This window comes from Nannobrachium achirus (genome assembly GCF_963921795.1).
Source record: "Nannobrachium achirus genome assembly, chromosome: 9".
NCBI classification, from domain to species: Eukaryota; Metazoa; Chordata; class Actinopteri; order Myctophiformes; family Myctophidae; genus Nannobrachium; species Nannobrachium achirus.
Genome location: NC_137818.1, coordinates 51,749,673 through 51,770,498, shown reverse-complemented (window position 1 = coordinate 51,770,498; position 20,826 = coordinate 51,749,673). Strand labels below are relative to the sequence as shown.

At 41.4% G+C, this 20,826-nt stretch overlaps 1 protein-coding gene across 1 annotated transcript; it reads right to left on the bottom strand.

Moving 5' to 3' along the window:
- Window positions 1-242: 242 nt before the first annotated feature.
- Window positions 243-5,114, bottom strand: LOC308290965 (P2Y purinoceptor 13-like; the record flags this gene model as incomplete). The annotated part of the gene is made up of 4 exons (XM_080732880.1): window positions 4,997-5,114; window positions 3,512-3,718; window positions 3,017-3,406; window positions 243-620 (listed from the first exon to the last, which is right to left on the bottom strand). Exons 2-4 carry the CDS (start codon window positions 3,692-3,694, stop codon window positions 243-245), a joined length of 951 nt encoding a protein of 316 aa, XP_080589006.1. The 5' UTR covers window positions 3,695-3,718; window positions 4,997-5,114.
- Between the last annotated feature and the right edge of the window lie 15,712 nt (window positions 5,115-20,826).

Here is a 20,826-nt window from a genome sequence, read left to right as displayed (position 1 = left end):
GGCAGAGTGGAACACTGCAGTGAGGCGCTTTAAAATGTATGGATTTATTTCACAGGGACTTTAATCTATAAGCCCTAACATTTTTGAGCAATTAAACCTTTAAAATCCTGGGAAGGCCAACATCTTATCCATTAGACCAAAGGGAATTCCTCTTTGCCATGCTGAGTTATTAGGCTTTTAGGGCAGTCAGTCTGAGGCTATGAGACGCTCTGGTTTGAAGTGACGTGTCTGTTCATGGTGCCTTATGAGCTGGGATTGCGGCTGAGCATGGTTGTCAGAATTCTCCGGAAGGTCTTGCACAGGAATATGTAGATTAGTGGATCCAGACATATGTTTGTGGTTGCCAGCCACTTGGTGGTCTCATAGGCGATGTCGATGGTGTTCTGTGCTCTGCAGTGGTTTGCTGTGTTTTCGGTGTGGGCCAGTGTGCGGGGAATACGGACAAAGTGGAAGGGGGCAAAGCAGATGAAAAACACTGCTACCACAACGAAGACCTTTGCTTTGGTTCTGCGACTGGTCACTTCAGAGCTGCTCCTGGAGGCTTTGTATGACTCGTACACCTTACTGCTGATGAAGGTGTAGCAGAACAGCATCAGAACCAGTGTGCCCCAGAACACCACCTGCACACAATACATCAATAGAAAACACAACAAAGCATTCACTTGAAGCAGCATGTTATAGCGCCACCATGAGGGTGATTTGAAATGTTTGGTGTGTGGACCTGCGTAGGCCAAGATTATCTGCACACAGACAATCAGACAGAATCACTGACAGTCTTGTGAATAGACAGTGCAAACGCTATAACGACCTGATTACCGGGTGTACCAAACTTTTCTCAGTTGATTCTTATGTATTTTTTGACGTAGAATCCATTTCTGCTTGGGACATTTTTGTATCGCACATAGTTAATGAGATAATTTGCATATTTGACTAAATATGCTTATTGTCTCATTAATTATGCACAATACAACGATATACTTTGCAGAGATGGATTCTACATGAAAGATTACAGAGGGATCAACTGAGAAAAGTTTGGTAAACCCTTTTATACATTTTTTATAAGGGTTTCCCTTTTCTTTCTGCCCATGTGTCAAATTACTTGACACATGGGTGGAAATGACAGGACAAAACCTATTAAAAAATAATAAAAGGGTTTACCAAACTTTCCTCTGTTGATTCTTATGTATTTTTTCCTGTAGAATCCATTTCTGCAATATACATTTTTGTATTGTGCATATTTAATGTATAATTCATATTTGACACATGGGCATTAATAATTGTATAATAAATATGCGTATGGATAATTTCGCAGTACACAGACAAAATTATGTCTTTAGGCCACAGAATATTTACATTTGATCATAATGGATGTATTTTTATATCAAATTAAGTTTTTAAATTAGATTTGCAGAGGAAGTATGACAACTGACATAAGCATTACAAACTTTGCTGATGTCCACATATCGCTCTTTGTCTATTTTCATGAACCTTTTCTTGTCAGGATTACATTTGCTAAAGGCATACACTAGCAAAACAAATACAGTATGTCTGTATCTGAAGCAACTACCACTACAGGTCTGTCAGATAACGATGCATGCCATATCTCTTGTATCTGGTTTCATGGTGGTTGCATTGCTCTATAGGGCTACTCAACTTAAGATGGCTCAGGGGCCACTCAGCAAAATACAAAAAGTTAGAGAGCCGCAAAATAAAAAATACGGTTGTATTTTGGACATTTAGTCTAGACAATGATTTTGTAACACAGACACAGTGCATGAGTAGTCTAAAAAAATAAGGAAACACACTAGAAAACAGCCAAAGGACAAACCTCAAAGAACAAAAAGAAGAAATGATTAATGATGAAATGATGAAGTTTCTTATTTTGGAACAAATAAAATTGCAAAAATGTCTTGTATAAAACAAGACAAACATTGTTTCTTAGTGGTTTTGGAGAGTAACTGACACATTATCTGAAATTATTTGTCCACACTGAAAGTAGACAAAATATATTTTTATTGGTATGACCATGGCGGGCCGCATAGACATGCTGCTGGGGCCGCACGTGGGCCACGGGCCGCAGGTTGAATAGCACTGCTCTAAGAGCAGTACATCTTCAGAAGTGATTGACCAATGTCTGGCAAAAGACAGACAATGGTCTTGTCCCAGTTTGGTTCACTTGCAAACAGTTTATACCAAGCAAAGAAGTCAACCTGCTAAAAAGTGGCGGAAAAGAAAAGATGCTACATCCTCTGTAAATGAATCTTTATGTGCTTCAGAAATGCCTTCTTCCTCATCAGAGTGTGACACTGAGTTTGTATTAAGCAGTGATCCAGATGCATCAGACAGAGAGAGCGATTACTCATGACTTTTAATAAGACTTGTCAGTTGTCATACTTCCTCTGCAAATCTAATTTAAAAACATCATTTGATATAAAGATACATACATTTTTTATCAAATGTAAATATATGTGGCCTAAAGACATCATTTTGTCTGTATACTGCCAAATTATCCATACGCATATTTATTATACAATTATTAACGCCTATGTGTCAAATGTGCAAATTATTGCATTAAATATGCACAAATACAAAAATGTATATAGCAGAATGGATTATACAGGACAAAATACATAAGGATCAACTGAGAAAAGTTTGGTACACCCTTTTATCAAATTGTTATAGGGGTTTCCTGTTATTTCCGCCCATGTGTCAAATATGCTAATTAACTCATTAATTATGCACAATACAAAAATGTGTATAGCAGAAATTGATTCTACAGGAAGAAATACATAAGAATCAACAGAGGAAAGTTTAGTAAACCATTTTATATTTTTTTAAATAGGGATTGTCCTGTCATTTCCACCCATGTGTCAAGTAATTTGACACATGGGCAGAAAGAAAAGGAAAACCAGTAAACCACTATAGAAAATGTATAAAACTTTTCTCAGTTGATCCTTATGTCACATGTCCTTATATCACAACAGTTAAATGTAGACACTTTAGTGTAGACACTAACCTGAAAAACAAAGTGGGCTGTCTTATACAAGCGTAGACCAACCTCACTCCACAGGTCGATACACTTCAGTTTGCTGCCAGAGAGCTGCGGTGGCTTGTTAGCCAGGATGACGATTGGCAGCGCTAGAGATAACATCACCACCCAGACAGTTGCACTCAGCACCTGACCAACCCTGACCTTCTGCACAGCATATCTACCAAAGGCCCAGACTATCTTCAGGTAGCGGTCCAGACTGATGAGCGCCAGAAAAAGTATGCTGACATACATGGAGAGGTGGAACAGATTGCCAGAGTATCGACAGTAGACGACTCGCAGGTTCAAGGAGTCTACACCTGCATCATTCAGCACCTTGACAGGGATGGTCAGAGTCATGAGCATGTCCGCCACCACCTATTGGTGAAGGATCATAAATTATTATTAATCCGCTTATAATGTTTTTTTTTTCTATATTTTTGCATTGACAAATACATTTCCAACACACATCCCTTCACTCACCACATTCTTTAGATAGACCACAAATGTGGAGGTAGAGGGGATTTTGTAAAAGATCCATGCAGCCAGACTGTTCAGTACCAGTGCCACTAGAAAGAGGACACTATATAGACAGGGGAAGACCACCGATGTCACACTGGTATCTAGAACACACTCCATGGAGTTATTGGATGTTGTGGTGTTCATCTTCACAACCTTGAGAGTGGAAAGCTGTTGAGATATATGGAAATCAAAGGAAGAAGAAATAGAGAGGAACAGTGAGTTTTCTACGCATTGTCTAGTCTAGTGATTCATATCCAATGAAAAGTGAACTGTCGCAGTCTTGCCTCACGCAAGTTGAAAAGTGAAGGGATGTTGACGTAGAAATCCTACTTAATTTATGGACTCCATAGCGGAATTGAAACTCTCAAAAGATCAGCAAAACCTTGACTCAGAAACGATGTTAAAAGATAAAAGAAAACATTTATTTACAGCGCTGTAACAGTCACACAACATAGTGACATACACATACTGTACATCCTTCACCAACGACAGACAAGACAAGACTGCCTTGCCCTCTCTCACAGTTCATTATTAATTTGCTAAAACAAAAACATCTCTTCCTTCTCTCTCCCTAGCTCATTAAACGCCAAGAACCTTATCTCATTCTCCCAGCCATAAAACAAAAAGGCACTATGTGGCACCCTGACCTCCTTACCTCTCAGGGTCAGCAAATAGCAGTCAACAAGATATAATATATTTAATTCACTTCAATGTTTGTGATATACTGTAGGCAGAGCTGGATCCCTGAATGGGCCCAGGGGCCCAAAGGTCATGGAGTCCTTCAGAAAATTGGGCCAAGACTGGAGTCAAAAATCAGCCTGGGAATTTAAATTACAGTGGCCCTCATATGTTATGGTTTCACTGTAAAAAGAATTAAGTAGTGAAATGTCAATTAGCAGATATCAGTAAGTCTATCAAATAATTACAAACTAAAGGGCCCCAGCATGACATTCTACACTACCAGACCAGTTATGGTTTTGCAAACCATAACTCATATTATTTTGACACTACCTTTTTTCTTCCACTCTATCGGAGGAAACTGTTGACAAAAAGATTAAAAGGAGAGAAGTGACTAAGTTACAGAAGCGGTTAACTTTATCATCAACATCACTTGTGAAATGTGTTATACATACATGTCTCATGCCAGGTTTGAAATGTCATAATTTTAGGGTAGGGGTGTGCCGATACAAGCATTTCACAATTCATGATATAATACACATAGGAAAAAAAGGCTTTGTTATTTAAGTCCGGACTTGTCCTTTAACCATGCTTAACCATGAGCATGCAGTGTCAGATGCGATCCAGAACTTATATTGCCCACTTAAAAAGGGAAGGACACAGTAAAATGATTGAATTGTTGAGCAACAATTAATTTGTTGCTCTTGAACGCCAAATATATTATTTTACCCCTAACCCTATATTATTATTATATTAAATTGAACTTACAGTGTGTGGTCTCAGGAGCTGAAGTGTGTCTGTGTTGTCACAATCCCATTGAGTCTGCCAGTCTTCCTAAAATATATTAAAGATCCTCAGCTTGTATCATTCTCAGGGACTGTTGATGGATGTACAGTATAGTGAAGACATATGATGGACTCTTTTTTTCTACCCATCTAGTACTCCCACACACACACACACACACACACACACACACACACACACACACACACACACACACACACACCACACCTACCCCGCCCCTGCACATTGAACCCCAGTTCCTCATTTGTTGATGTTCCAGCCATACTGTACTTATATTTATTTACACAAGAGGGTATTTGCAATAGTTAATGGCACAACAGTGATGTGGTCAGGAACAAGGCGGAGCTGAGTTTCTGCAAGCATCACTTGTTTTTAATTCCGTTTCATGTCCTCATTCTGTTCTTATGAAGTTTTTAATGTTTTTCATTGTGCAGTTTGCTTTTCTTTTTTGTTTTACTGTAACCATGTATACATTTTCATTTTGCACTGTAAAGCACTTTGAGCTGCATTCTCTGTCATGAAAGGTGCTATATAAATGTTATTCTAGTTATTATTATTATTATTACCCTTATTATTATTATTATTGAAGTGCCAATAATCATTTATGACTGATGATATATGACTGTATCTGTATTAGCTCAACCAAAAAAAGGGGAACAAAGGTTTATCTTCTTAAAAGAAATGCACTTTTCATCTGCCGCCCTCTCTCTTCCCAGGTAAACAAACAGTTGAATGCATACTCGTATGCATTACATGCAGACCACCCTGAAACAGCCAAATCAGACTGAAGCTGTGGGGAGCTTCAAGGGAGGCAAGTCCGCTCAGAGAGTGGGCCGGTCGGCTGGATCCAGGCTAACCATAAAGTGTATTATTATGATCATACAATATTTATCACACACAATATCAAACATACAAATTCATGCATAGGCTTATTGTGCGGCATTTCGCTCTCTAAATAACAACCTTTCTGTGAGTGTTATCTCTGTCGTCCTAGAAATTCAATGGGGTCTGAGTCCCTGTTTTCTTAGCCAGTCCAGAACCAACAAACATTGAGATGCTTTGCGCTAGACAACCTTTCCCGAACTCAACACACAGAGAAACAAAACTTAACTGGACAGGCCGCTCTCAGGGCTTGCTTGTCCCAATGTCAGTTGAGGGCCAGGGTGACCTGGAGGTTGTGCCTCCACGCTTTGGGGTCTCATGGCAGCCACAGTGCCCTTTGTGCCCCCTGGCTGGCTCTCCAGAACATGCAGCCAGAGAGCCAGTGCGGCACCAGTGTGCTGCACTCTTTCCATCAGTTGCAGTCACTATATTGTGCACTGTCAGGGCCTTGAAGGTAAGTATGGACCTAACTGGTCAGACGGTCAGACGGTCTCCAAGACTGGACTCCCTCATTGGGATTGTCCAACCGTATTGTCCAACCGTTTGTCGTCACACAAACGTTATATGAGTAGATTTTTCTTTTGCACTCAAAACCGATAGGACTTAAAACTCAGCCTGTATTATGACAAAGACACAACACAACACAATTTTTGCATAGTGATACTGCTTCAATGTGTATCATAAAGTGCATGTTTAATGTTTTTATTACAGTATGATTACCACCAATCACATTGTGTCTAAAATATAACTAAGCTTTGGTGATTTCAAACTGCTTCCACTGTAAAACAATTCAGTTTGCAAAATGTACACTTGCTACTTTTGGACAATGTCTTTGACACTTTACTATCAAAACCACCACAAAGTGTAACTCCCTCCGTCTGTCTGTCACACCTCATACGTCACACTCTTGCCCTGCTCATATCTCCGCAACCGTTGCCCCGATCCATGCCAAATTTTGCACACACGTTCCTTGCCTGCCAAACTACAACCTCCAAGGACCCCCGGAGCTCCAGGGACCCCCATGTCCCTGGGGGACCCCCAGATGAAAAAAAAATCCAAAATGTGCAAAAATGACCAAATGACCACCCCAACCGGCCTGCTCACGGGGAATTCCCGGGGACCACCAACTCCTGCTGCTCCACAACGGATGCAAAAGTGGTGGCGCCCCCAGTGGAGGACCCCCTACACTGCAGCTCACATAAAATGCCGTAACTCCGGCTAGGAGCGACCGGGACAGCCGGGGCCGGTACCTATTCGGCCGCCTTGCCGGCGCGGAGACCCCACCCCTCATTTCTCACATGGCCCTCTTCTAGCGCCACCATGAGGCCGATTCTTGCAAAACACATTTTTGGACACTGCTCCTACAATTTTTGCCCTAAAATCACGCAAATCGGTACACAGTATGTCTACACTCATCCCATCAACATGAATCTCTCCCATATAGCGCCACCTCCAGGCCGATTTTTAAAAACACATTTTTGGACACTGCTCCTACAGATTTTGCCCTAAAACCAGTAAGACTCCCTAATCGGGAGATAAGCGACCGTTGTTCGCTTATCTCCACAAATAGGCCAAAAGTTTGTTTTACCAATTATTACACTCTATGTGAACATTTACATCAACAAATCCCAAGTACTATGCAGAACGACCCATTTCAAGTTTTTAATGTACAACAATATTTCGAAAATAGGTCTACAAGCTCACAATGCTACGCATTGTCCTCGTCCCTTATATTCCCATAGGTTATATGGAGATCTCAGTGTTTGTCAGTCCTTGTTCATTTATGCCCATATATGGACATCTCTATATCTACTGTAACAGTCCTTGTCCCTTTATGCCCGGAGATCTCTTAACTGTAAGTCCTTGTCCCTTTTATGCCCATATATGGATATTCCTGATGTCATCAGTATATGAACATATATGGGCTTTCTGATATGCCCATATATGGAGATCTCTTAACTGTAAGCCCTTGTCCCTTTTATGCCCATATATGGATATCCCTGATGTCATCCGTATATGCCCATATATGGGCTTTCTAATATGCCCATATATGGAGATCTCTGTATCTCCATATATGGGTATAAAAGGATACTTCAGGTCTGACAGCAGGTTTGTTTATATTGGGTTGCTAGGTTTGACATCACAAACTCCATGGGCCATCTGACCTAGAAATCTATATTTGGGCATAGATGACTCATCGTGACCTCATCATGATTTCAATCGCTATAAAAGGACTCTCAGTGACATACACTCTCCACAGATAAAGCAGTCAACCAGCCTACCAGTCAACCCATTCTTTGATTACTTTGTACAACTAGATTAACTTTTCAATGGCATCCCCACTGGAATTGACCGAAATGTACGACAGACAATGCCGGTCTTATACCAGGAAAGAAGCATTTCTTCGACTCAGACCTTATCGCCAGGGTTGGCTTATAGCAGCTGTCGGTAGATAATGCCGGTCTTATATAAGGGTCATTTGTGTACGGTGTGATTTGCCATGGTTACTCATTGAAGTTGAATCTCCATATATGGAGATAACCTACGCATCACACTAAGTCTGACCTCACCAGCCCATATTTGGGCATGAGCAACTTATGTCTCCATATATGGAGATATGATGACATCACACAGTCCTCAGCCGATGATGTGGCGTGATGTCATACAATACACAAACGAGCCCAGATATGAGCAGAGGAAGTATGACAACTGACATAAGCATTACAAACTTTGCTGATGTCCACATATCGCTCTTTGTCTATTTTCATGAACCTTTTCTTGTCAGGATTACATTTGCTAAAGGCATACACTAGCAAAACAAATACAGTATGTCTGTATCTGAAGCAACTACCACTACAGGTCTGTCAGATAACGATGCATGCCATATCTCTTGTATCTGGTTTCATGGTGGTTGCATTGCTCTATAGGGCTACTCAACTTAAGATGGCTCAGGGGCCACTCAGCAAAATACAAAAAGTTAGAGAGCCGCAAAATAAAAAATACGGTTGTATTTTGGACATTTAGTCTAGACAATGATTTTGTAACACAGACACAGTGCATGAGTAGTCTAAAAAAATAAGGAAACACACTAGAAAACAGCCAAAGGACAAACCTCAAAGAACAAAAAGAAGAAATGATTAATGATGAAATGATGAAGTTTCTTATTTTGGAACAAATAAAATTGCAAAAATGTCTTGTATAAAACAAGACAAACATTGTTTCTTAGTGGTTTTGGAGAGTAACTGACACATTATCTGAAATTATTTGTCCACACTGAAAGTAGACAAAATATATTTTTATTGGTATGACCATGGCGGGCCGCATAGACATGCTGCTGGGGCCGCACGTGGGCCACGGGCCACAGGTTGAATAGATTTTCTTCCACTCTATCGGAGGAAACTGTTGACAAAAAGATTAAAAGGAGAGAAGTGACTAAGTTACAGAAGCGGTTAACTTTATCATCAACATCACTTGTGAAATGTGTTATACATACATGTCTCATGCCAGGTTTGAAATGTCATAATTTTAGGGTAGGGGTGTGCCGATACAAGCATTTCACAATTCATGATATAATACACATAGGAAAAAAAGGCTTTGTTATTTAAGTCCGGACTTGTCCTTTAACCATGCTTAACCATGAGCATGCAGTGTCAGATGCGATCCAGAACTTATATTGCCCACTTAAAAAGGGAAGGACACAGTAAAATGATTGAATTGTTGAGCAACAATTAATTTGTTGCTCTTGAACGCCAAATATATTATTTTACCCCTAACCCTATATTATTATTATATTAAATTGAACTTACAGTGTGTGGTCTCAGGAGCTGAAGTGTGTCTGTGTTGTCACAATCCCATTGAGTCTGCCAGTCTTCCTAAAATATATTAAAGATCCTCAGCTTGTATCATTCTCAGGGACTGTTGATGGATGTACAGTATAGTGAAGACATATGATGGACTCTTTTTTTCTACCCATCTAGTACTCCCACACACACACACACACACACACACACACACACACACACACACACACACACACACACACACACACACACACACACACACCACACCTACCCCGCCCCTGCACATTGAACCCCAGTTCCTCATTTGTTGATGTTCCAGCCATACTGTACTTATATTTATTTACACAAGAGGGTATTTGCAATAGTTAATGGCACAACAGTGATGTGGTCAGGAACAAGGCGGAGCTGAGTTTCTGCAAGCATCACTTGTTTTTAATTCCGTTTCATGTCCTCATTCTGTTCTTATGAAGTTTTTAATGTTTTTCATTGTGCAGTTTGCTTTTCTTTTTTGTTTTACTGTAACCATGTATACATTTTCATTTTGCACTGTAAAGCACTTTGAGCTGCATTCTCTGTCATGAAAGGTGCTATATAAATGTTATTCTAGTTATTATTATTATTATTACCCTTATTATTATTATTATTGAAGTGCCAATAATCATTTATGACTGATGATATATGACTGTATCTGTATTAGCTCAACCAAAAAAAGGGGAACAAAGGTTTATCTTCTTAAAAGAAATGCACTTTTCATCTGCCGCCCTCTCTCTTCCCAGGTAAACAAACAGTTGAATGCATACTCGTATGCATTACATGCAGACCACCCTGAAACAGCCAAATCAGACTGAAGCTGTGGGGAGCTTCAAGGGAGGCAAGTCCGCTCAGAGAGTGGGCCGGTCGGCTGGATCCAGGCTAACCATAAAGTGTATTATTATGATCATACAATATTTATCACACACAATATCAAACATACAAATTCATGCATAGGCTTATTGTGCGGCATTTCGCTCTCTAAATAACAACCTTTCTGTGAGTGTTATCTCTGTCGTCCTAGAAATTCAATGGGGTCTGAGTCCCTGTTTTCTTAGCCAGTCCAGAACCAACAAACATTGAGATGCTTTGCGCTAGACAACCTTTCCCGAACTCAACACACAGAGAAACAAAACTTAACTGGACAGGCCGCTCTCAGGGCTTGCTTGTCCCAATGTCAGTTGAGGGCCAGGGTGACCTGGAGGTTGTGCCTCCACGCTTTGGGGTCTCATGGCAGCCACAGTGCCCTTTGTGCCCCCTGGCTGGCTCTCCAGAACATGCAGCCAGAGAGCCAGTGCGGCACCAGTGTGCTGCACTCTTTCCATCAGTTGCAGTCACTATATTGTGCACTGTCAGGGCCTTGAAGGTAAGTATGGACCTAACTGGTCAGACGGTCAGACGGTCTCCAAGACTGGACTCCCTCATTGGGATTGTCCAACCGTATTGTCCAACCGTTTGTCGTCACACAAACGTTATATGAGTAGATTTTTCTTTTGCACTCAAAACCGATAGGACTTAAAACTCAGCCTGTATTATGACAAAGACACAACACAACACAATTTTTGCATAGTGATACTGCTTCAATGTGTATCATAAAGTGCATGTTTAATGTTTTTATTACAGTATGATTACCACCAATCACATTGTGTCTAAAATATAACTAAGCTTTGGTGATTTCAAACTGCTTCCACTGTAAAACAATTCAGTTTGCAAAATGTACACTTGCTACTTTTGGACAATGTCTTTGACACTTTACTATCAAAACCACCACAAAGTGTAACTCCCTCCGTCTGTCTGTCACACCTCACACGTCACACTCTTGCCCTGCTCATATCTCCGCAACCGTTGCCCCGATCCATGCCAAATTTTGCACACACGTTCCTTGCCTGCCAAACTACAACCTCCAAGGACCCCCGGAGCTCCAGGGACCCCCATGTCCCTGGGGGACCCCCAGATGAAAAAAAAATCCAAAATGTGCAAAAATGACCAAATGACCACCCCAACCGGCCTGCTCACGGGGAATTCCCGGGGACCACCAACTCCTGCTGCTCCACAACGGATGCAAAAGTGGTGGCGCCCCCAGTGGAGGACCCCCTACACTGCAGCTCACATAAAATGCCGTAACTCCGGCTAGGAGCGACCGGGACAGCCGGGGCCGGTACCTATTCGGCCGCCTTGCCGGCGCGGAGACCCCACCCCTCATTTCTCACATGGCCCTCTTCTAGCGCCACCATGAGGCCGATTCTTGCAAAACACATTTTTGGACACTGCTCCTACAATTTTTGCCCTAAAATCACGCAAATCGGTACACAGTATGTCTACACTCATCCCATCAACATGAATCTCTCCCATATAGCGCCACCTCCAGGCCGATTTTTAAAAACACATTTTTGGACACTGCTCCTACAGATTTTGCCCTAAAACCAGTAAGACTCCCTAATCGGGAGATAAGCGACCGTTGTTCGCTTATCTCCACAAATAGGCCAAAAGTTTGTTTTACCAATTATTACACTCTATGTGAACATTTACATCAACAAATCCCAAGTACTATGCAGAACGACCCATTTCAAGTTTTTAATGTACAACAATATTTCGAAAATAGGTCTACAAGCTCACAATGCTACGCATTGTCCTCGTCCCTTATATTCCCATAGGTTATATGGAGATCTCAGTGTTTGTCAGTCCTTGTTCATTTATGCCCATATATGGACATCTCTATATCTACTGTAACAGTCCTTGTCCCTTTATGCCCGGAGATCTCTTAACTGTAAGTCCTTGTCCCTTTTATGCCCATATATGGATATTCCTGATGTCATCAGTATATGAACATATATGGGCTTTCTGATATGCCCATATATGGAGATCTCTTAACTGTAAGCCCTTGTCCCTTTTATGCCCATATATGGATATCCCTGATGTCATCCGTATATGCCCATATATGGGCTTTCTAATATGCCCATATATGGAGATCTCTGTATCTCCATATATGGGTATAAAAGGATACTTCAGGTCTGACAGCAGGTTTGTTTATATTGGGTTGCTAGGTTTGACATCACAAACTCCATGGGCCATCTGACCTAGAAATCTATATTTGGGCATAGATGACTCATCGTGACCTCATCATGATTTCAATCGCTATAAAAGGACTCTCAGTGACATACACTCTCCACAGATAAAGCAGTCAACCAGCCTACCAGTCAACCCATTCTTTGATTACTTTGTACAACTAGATTAACTTTTCAATGGCATCCCCACTGGAATTGACCGAAATGTACGACAGACAATGCCGGTCTTATACCAGGAAAGAAGCATTTCTTCGACTCAGACCTTATCGCCAGGGTTGGCTTATAGCAGCTGTCGGTAGATAATGCCGGTCTTATATAAGGGTCATTTGTGTACGGTGTGATTTGCCATGGTTACTCATTGAAGTTGAATCTCCATATATGGAGATAACCTACGCATCACACTAAGTCTGACCTCACCAGCCCATATTTGGGCATGAGCAACTTATGTCTCCATATATGGAGATATGATGACATCACACAGTCCTCAGCCGATGATGTGGCGTGATGTCATACAATACACAAACGAGCCCAGATATGAGCAGAGGAAGTATGACAACTGACATAAGCATTACAAACTTTGCTGATGTCCACATATCGCTCTTTGTCTATTTTCATGAACCTTTTCTTGTCAGGATTACATTTGCTAAAGGCATACACTAGCAAAACAAATACAGTATGTCTGTATCTGAAGCAACTACCACTACAGGTCTGTCAGATAACGATGCATGCCATATCTCTTGTATCTGGTTTCATGGTGGTTGCATTGCTCTATAGGGCTACTCAACTTAAGATGGCTCAGGGGCCACTCAGCAAAATACAAAAAGTTAGAGAGCCGCAAAATAAAAAATACGGTTGTATTTTGGACATTTAGTCTAGACAATGATTTTGTAACACAGACACAGTGCATGAGTAGTCTAAAAAAATAAGGAAACACACTAGAAAACAGCCAAAGGACAAACCTCAAAGAACAAAAAGAAGAAATGATTAATGATGAAATGATGAAGTTTCTTATTTTGGAACAAATAAAATTGCAAAAATGTCTTGTATAAAACAAGACAAACATTGTTTCTTAGTGGTTTTGGAGAGTAACTGACACATTATCTGAAATTATTTGTCCACACTGAAAGTAGACAAAATATATTTTTATTGGTATGACCATGGCGGGCCGCATAGACATGCTGCTGGGGCCGCACGTGGGCCACGGGCCACAGGTTGAATAGATTTTCTTCCACTCTATCGGAAGAAACTGTTGACAAAAAGATTAAAAGGAGAGAAGTGACTAAGTTACAGAAGCGGTTAACTTTATCATCAACATCACTTGTGAAATGTGTTATACATACATGTCTCATGCCAGGTTTGAAATGTCATAATTTTAGGGTAGGGGTGTGCCGATACAAGCATTTCACAATTCATGATATAATACACATAGGAAAAAAAGGCTTTGTTATTTAAGTCCGGACTTGTCCTTTAACCATGCTTAACCATGAGCATGCAGTGTCAGATGCGATCCAGAACTTATATTGCCCACTTAAAAAGGGAAGGACACAGTAAAATGATTGAATTGTTGAGCAACAATTAATTTGTTGCTCTTGAACGCCAAATATATTATTTTACCCCTAACCCTATATTATTATTATATTAAATTGAACTTACAGTGTGTGGTCTCAGGAGCTGAAGTGTGTCTGTGTTGTCACAATCCCATTGAGTCTGCCAGTCTTCCTAAAATATATTAAAGATCCTCAGCTTGTATCATTCTCAGGGACTGTTGATGGATGTACAGTATAGTGAAGACATATGATGGACTCTTTTTTTCTACCCATCTAGTACTCCCACACACACACACACACACACACACACACACACACACACACACACACACACACACACACACACACACACACACACACACCACACCTACCCCGCCCCTGCACATTGAACCCCAGTTCCTCATTTGTTGATGTTCCAGCCATACTGTACTTATATTTATTTACACAAGAGGGTATTTGCAATAGTTAATGGCACAACAGTGATGTGGTCAGGAACAAGGCGGAGCTGAGTTTCTGCAAGCATCACTTGTTTTTAATTCCGTTTCATGTCCTCATTCTGTTCTTATGAAGTTTTTAATGTTTTTCATTGTGCAGTTTGCTTTTCTTTTTTGTTTTACTGTAACCATGTATACATTTTCATTTTGCACTGTAAAGCACTTTGAGCTGCATTCTCTGTCATGAAAGGTGCTATATAAATGTTATTCTAGTTATTATTATTATTATTACCCTTATTATTATTATTATTGAAGTGCCAATAATCATTTATGACTGATGATATATGACTGTATCTGTATTAGCTCAACCAAAAAAAGGGGAACAAAGGTTTATCTTCTTAAAAGAAATGCACTTTTCATCTGCCGCCCTCTCTCTTCCCAGGTAAACAAACAGTTGAATGCATACTCGTATGCATTACATGCAGACCACCCTGAAACAGCCAAATCAGACTGAAGCTGTGGGGAGCTTCAAGGGAGGCAAGTCCGCTCAGAGAGTGGGCCGGTCGGCTGGATCCAGGCTAACCATAAAGTGTATTATTATGATCATACAATATTTATCACACACAATATCAAACATACAAATTCATGCATAGGCTTATTGTGCGGCATTTCGCTCTCTAAATAACAACCTTTCTGTGAGTGTTATCTCTGTCGTCCTAGAAATTCAATGGGGTCTGAGTCCCTGTTTTCTTAGCCAGTCCAGAACCAACAAACATTGAGATGCTTTGCGCTAGACAACCTTTCCCGAACTCAACACACAGAGAAACAAAACTTAACTGGACAGGCCGCTCTCAGGGCTTGCTTGTCCCAATGTCAGTTGAGGGCCAGGGTGACCTGGAGGTTGTGCCTCCACGCTTTGGGGTCTCATGGCAGCCACAGTGCCCTTTGTGCCCCCTGGCTGGCTCTCCAGAACATGCAGCCAGAGAGCCAGTGCGGCACCAGTGTGCTGCACTCTTTCCATCAGTTGCAGTCACTATATTGTGCACTGTCAGGGCCTTGAAGGTAAGTATGGACCTAACTGGTCAGACGGTCAGACGGTCTCCAAGACTGGACTCCCTCATTGGGATTGTCCAACCGTATTGTCCAACCGTTTGTCGTCACACAAACGTTATATGAGTAGATTTTTCTTTTGCACTCAAAACCGATAGGACTTAAAACTCAGCCTGTATTATGACAAAGACACAACACAACACAATTTTTGCATAGTGATACTGCTTCAATGTGTATCATAAAGTGCATGTTTAATGTTTTTATTACAGTATGATTACCACCAATCACATTGTGTCTAAAATATAACTAAGCTTTGGTGATTTCAAACTGCTTCCACTGTAAAACAATTCAGTTTGCAAAATGTACACTTGCTACTTTTGGACAATGTCTTTGACACTTTACTATCAAAACCACCACAAAGTGTAACTCCCTCCGTCTGTCTGTCACACCTCACACGTCACACTCTTGCCCTGCTCATATCTCCGCAACCGTTGCCCCGATCCATGCCAAATTTTGCACACACGTTCCTTGCCTGCCAAACTACAACCTCCAAGGACCCCCGGAGCTCCAGGGACCCCCATGTCCCTGGGGGACCCCCAGATGAAAAAAAAATCCAAAATGTGCAAAAATGACCAAATGACCACCCCAACCGGCCTGCTCACGGGGAATTCCCGGGGACCACCAACTCCTGCTGCTCCACAACGGATGCAAAAGTGGTGGCGCCCCCAGTGGAGGACCCCCTACACTGCAGCTCACATAAAATGCCGTAACTCCGGCTAGGAGCGACCGGGACAGCCGGGGCCGGTACCTATTCGGCCGCCTTGCCGGCGCGGAGACCCCACCCCTCATTTCTCACATGGCCCTCTTCTAGCGCCACCATGAGGCCGATTCTTGCAAAACACATTTTTGGACACTGCTCCTACAATTTTTGCCCTAAAATCACGCAAATCGGTACACAGTATGTCTACACTCATCCCATCAACATGAATCTCTCCCATATAGCGCCACCTCCAGGCCGATTTTTAAAAACACATTTTTGGACACTGCTCCTACAGATTTTGCCCTAAAACCAGTAAGACTCCCTAATCGGGAGATAAGCGACCGTTGTTCGCTTATCTCCACAAATAGGCCAAAAGTTTGTTTTACCAATTATTACACTCTATGTGAACATTTACATCAACAAATCCCAAGTACTATGCAGAACGACCCATTTCAAGTTTTTAATGTACAACAATATTTCGAAAATAGGTCTACAAGCTCACAATGCTACGCATTGTCCTCGTCCCTTATATTCCCATAGGTTATATGGAGATCTCAGTGTTTGTCAGTCCTTGTTCATTTATGCCCATATATGGACATCTCTATATCTACTGTAACAGTCCTTGTCCCTTTATGCCCGGAGATCTCTTAACTGTAAGTCCTTGTCCCTTTTATGCCCATATATGGATATTCCTGATGTCATCAGTATATGAACATATATGGGCTTTCTGATATGCCCATATATGGAGATCTCTTAACTGTAAGCCCTTGTCCCTTTTATGCCCATATATGGATATCCCTGATGTCATCCGTATATGCCCATATATGGGCTTTCTAATATGCCCATATATGGAGATCTCTGTATCTCCATATATGGGTATAAAAGGATACTTCAGGTCTGACAGCAGGTTTGTTTATATTGGGTTGCTAGGTTTGACATCACAAACTCCATGGGCCATCTGACCTAGAAATCTATATTTGGGCATAGATGACTCATCGTGACCTCATCATGATTTCAATCGCTATAAAAGGACTCTCAGTGACATACACTCTCCACAGATAAAGCAGTCAACCAGCCTACCAGTCAACCCATTCTTTGATTACTTTGTACAACTAGATTAACTTTTCAATGGCATCCCCACTGGAATTGACCGAAATGTACGACAGACAATGCCGGTCTTATACCAGGAAAGAAGCATTTCTTCGACTCAGACCTTATCGCCAGGGTTGGCTTATAGCAGCTGTCGGTAGATAATGCCGGTCTTATATAAGGGTCATTTGTGTACGGTGTGATTTGCCATGGTTACTCATTGAAGTTGAATCTCCATATATGGAGATAACCTACGCATCACACTAAGTCTGACCTCACCAGCCCATATTTGGGCATGAGCAACTTATGTCTCCATATATGGAGATATGATGACATCACACAGTCCTCAGCCGATGATGTGGCGTGATGTCATACAATACACAAACGAGCCCAGATATGAGCAGGGCAAAGGTGTGACGTGTGACCGACCGACCGACCGACCGACCGACCGACCGACCGACGGCCGGTGGAGGTTTTGATACTAAACTGCGACCTTACGGTCGCAATCACGAAAATCACTACACAGTATGTCTACACTCATGTCATCAACATGGATCAGGAAGATTTTGGCAAAACACATTTTTGCCCTATTTGTGGAGATAAGTGACCTACGGTCGCTTATCTCCCGATTAGGGAGCCTTACTGGTAATAGATAATCATCTACCAGTAAGACTCCCTAATCGGGAGATAAGCGACCGTTGGTCGCTTATCTCCACAAATATCACAACCTCCACCTCTCACGTCATACGGGTAGCCATAGTTACACCTGGAATGTTGAATCTCCATATATGGAGATAACCTACGCATCACACAAAGTCTGACCTCACCAGCCCATACTTGGGCATGGACGACTTATATCTCCATATACGGAGATGGCCATATATGGAGATACGATGACATCACAGAGTCCACAGCTGATGATGTGGCGTGATGTCATACAATACACAAACAAGCCCTATATAAAGGGGCAATTCTCACCAGGGAAGAGAGCATTGCCTGGAATGTTGAATCTCCATATATGGAGATAACCTACGCATCACACAAAGTCTGACCTCACCAGCCCATACTTGGGCATGGACGACTTATATCTCCATATACGGAGATGGCCATATATGGAGATACGATGACATCACAGAGTCCACAGCTGATGATGTGGCGTGATGTCATACAATAAACAAACAAGCCCTATATACTGATGCGATACGATGACATCACAGAGTCCACAGCTGATGATGTGGCGTGATGTCATACAATAAACAAACAAGCCCTATATACTGATGCGGAGATATGAGCAGGGCAAAGGTGTGACGTGTGACGTGTGACCGACCGACCGACGGACGGACGGCCGGTGGAGGTTTTCATAGTAAACTGCTCCCTGACGGTCGCAATTAGAAGACCATTAAGTATGTCATTGTCAACATTGATAATACAGTTAAAATAAATAAATAGCACTTACTCTCTACCTCAAATTGAATAAAATCTGATTTTGAAGAACAAGTAAATCGTTATTTTCATTACTGGAGGCCATGTAACCATTTTTAAACCAGAGAAGCAAACAGTCTAGACCCAGTCATTGTGCAAATGTCTTATTATCTCATATCTATAGGGGACACACAGTGTAGCGGTTAGAGCAGTTGGATGATTTTCGCCCTTAGGCGTCTTACTGGTAATAATGATTAATAGATACTGTAAGTCCTTGTGAACTTGTGACAAACACAAATATTTTTTGTCAGCTGAGAAAAAGAAAGAAAGAAGTCATACATGGGCTGTATATGTGTACCGTACATGAAACTGGATCATGTGCTGTCTGCATTTTAAGTATGTAATTGTTTTTCGAAGAAAGAGAACTTGGAAAGACACTTCCGTACAAACCACAAATCATTTGATTAGGTTTTCCTAATATGCACTACAGTGGATTTGAATCTGTAGACTCCATGGTGGATATGGAATTTACCCTGCACCACCCAAGCACCCTCACTTTCACCTATTAACAGCCTTTCCTTACTTAACATCTCAAGATCCATGTCCATGGTGCCTTGTGTGAAGGTCTTGCTGAGTGTGGCTTTCAGATGTCTCCGGAACATCTTGCACAGGAATATGTAGATGAGTGGATCCAGACAAACGTTTGTGGCTGCCAGCCACTTGGTGGTCTCATATGCGATGTTGGCAGTGTTCAGTGCTCTGCATTGGTTTGCTGTGTTTGGGGTTTGGTTCAATATGAAGGGTAAAGTGGAAGGGGGCAAAGCAGATGAAAAACACCTTGACATTAAACCCCTCTTTTTTCCTTCTTAAAAATACTAAATACAAGACACCAAAAAAAATGTAGTTTCCATACAATCAGTTATTTGCAGTGCAAAATGATACAGATTATCTGCATTTTAAACGATACCGATACGTTAAAAAAGCCAAATCGGTCCGATATATGCTTTTGCATATCAATATCGTAGATCATTGCAAATTATTATTATTTTTTTATTCAGTTACTATATCGTTACACCTCTATATAATACACAATATAGGGAAAAAAGGCTATTATGTTATTTTAGTCCGGACTTGTCCTTTAACCATGCTAAACCATGAGCATGCACAAGCGTCATATCCAGAACTTATATTGCCCACTTAAAAAGGGAAGGACACAGTAAAATGATTGCATTGTTGAGCAACAATTAATTTGTTGCTCTTGAACTCCAAATATATTATTTTACCCCTAACCCTATATTATTATAATATTAAATTGAACTTACAGTGTGTGGTCTCAGGAGCTGAAGTGTGTCTGTGTTGTCACAATCCCATTGAGTCTAGGGCAAATATTTTAGGAGCTGTGGCCGAAAATGTGCTTTGCAAGAAGCATGTCTGCCTCATGTTGGCACTAAAAGAGGGCCATGTGAGAATTGAGGGGTGGAGGTTGTGGTTTGGCAGACAAGGAGTGTGTGTGCTAGGTTTGGCATGGATAGGGGCAACGGTGGCGGAGATATGAGTAGGTCAAAAGTGTGACGTGACGTGTGACGGACTGAGTGAGTGAGTGACTGACTGACTGACTGACTGACTGACAGAAGGACAGAAAGCTGGTGGAGGTTTTGATAGTAACTGCGACCTGACGGTCGCAATCATGTTAAAGAGTCATGAAACCCAATATC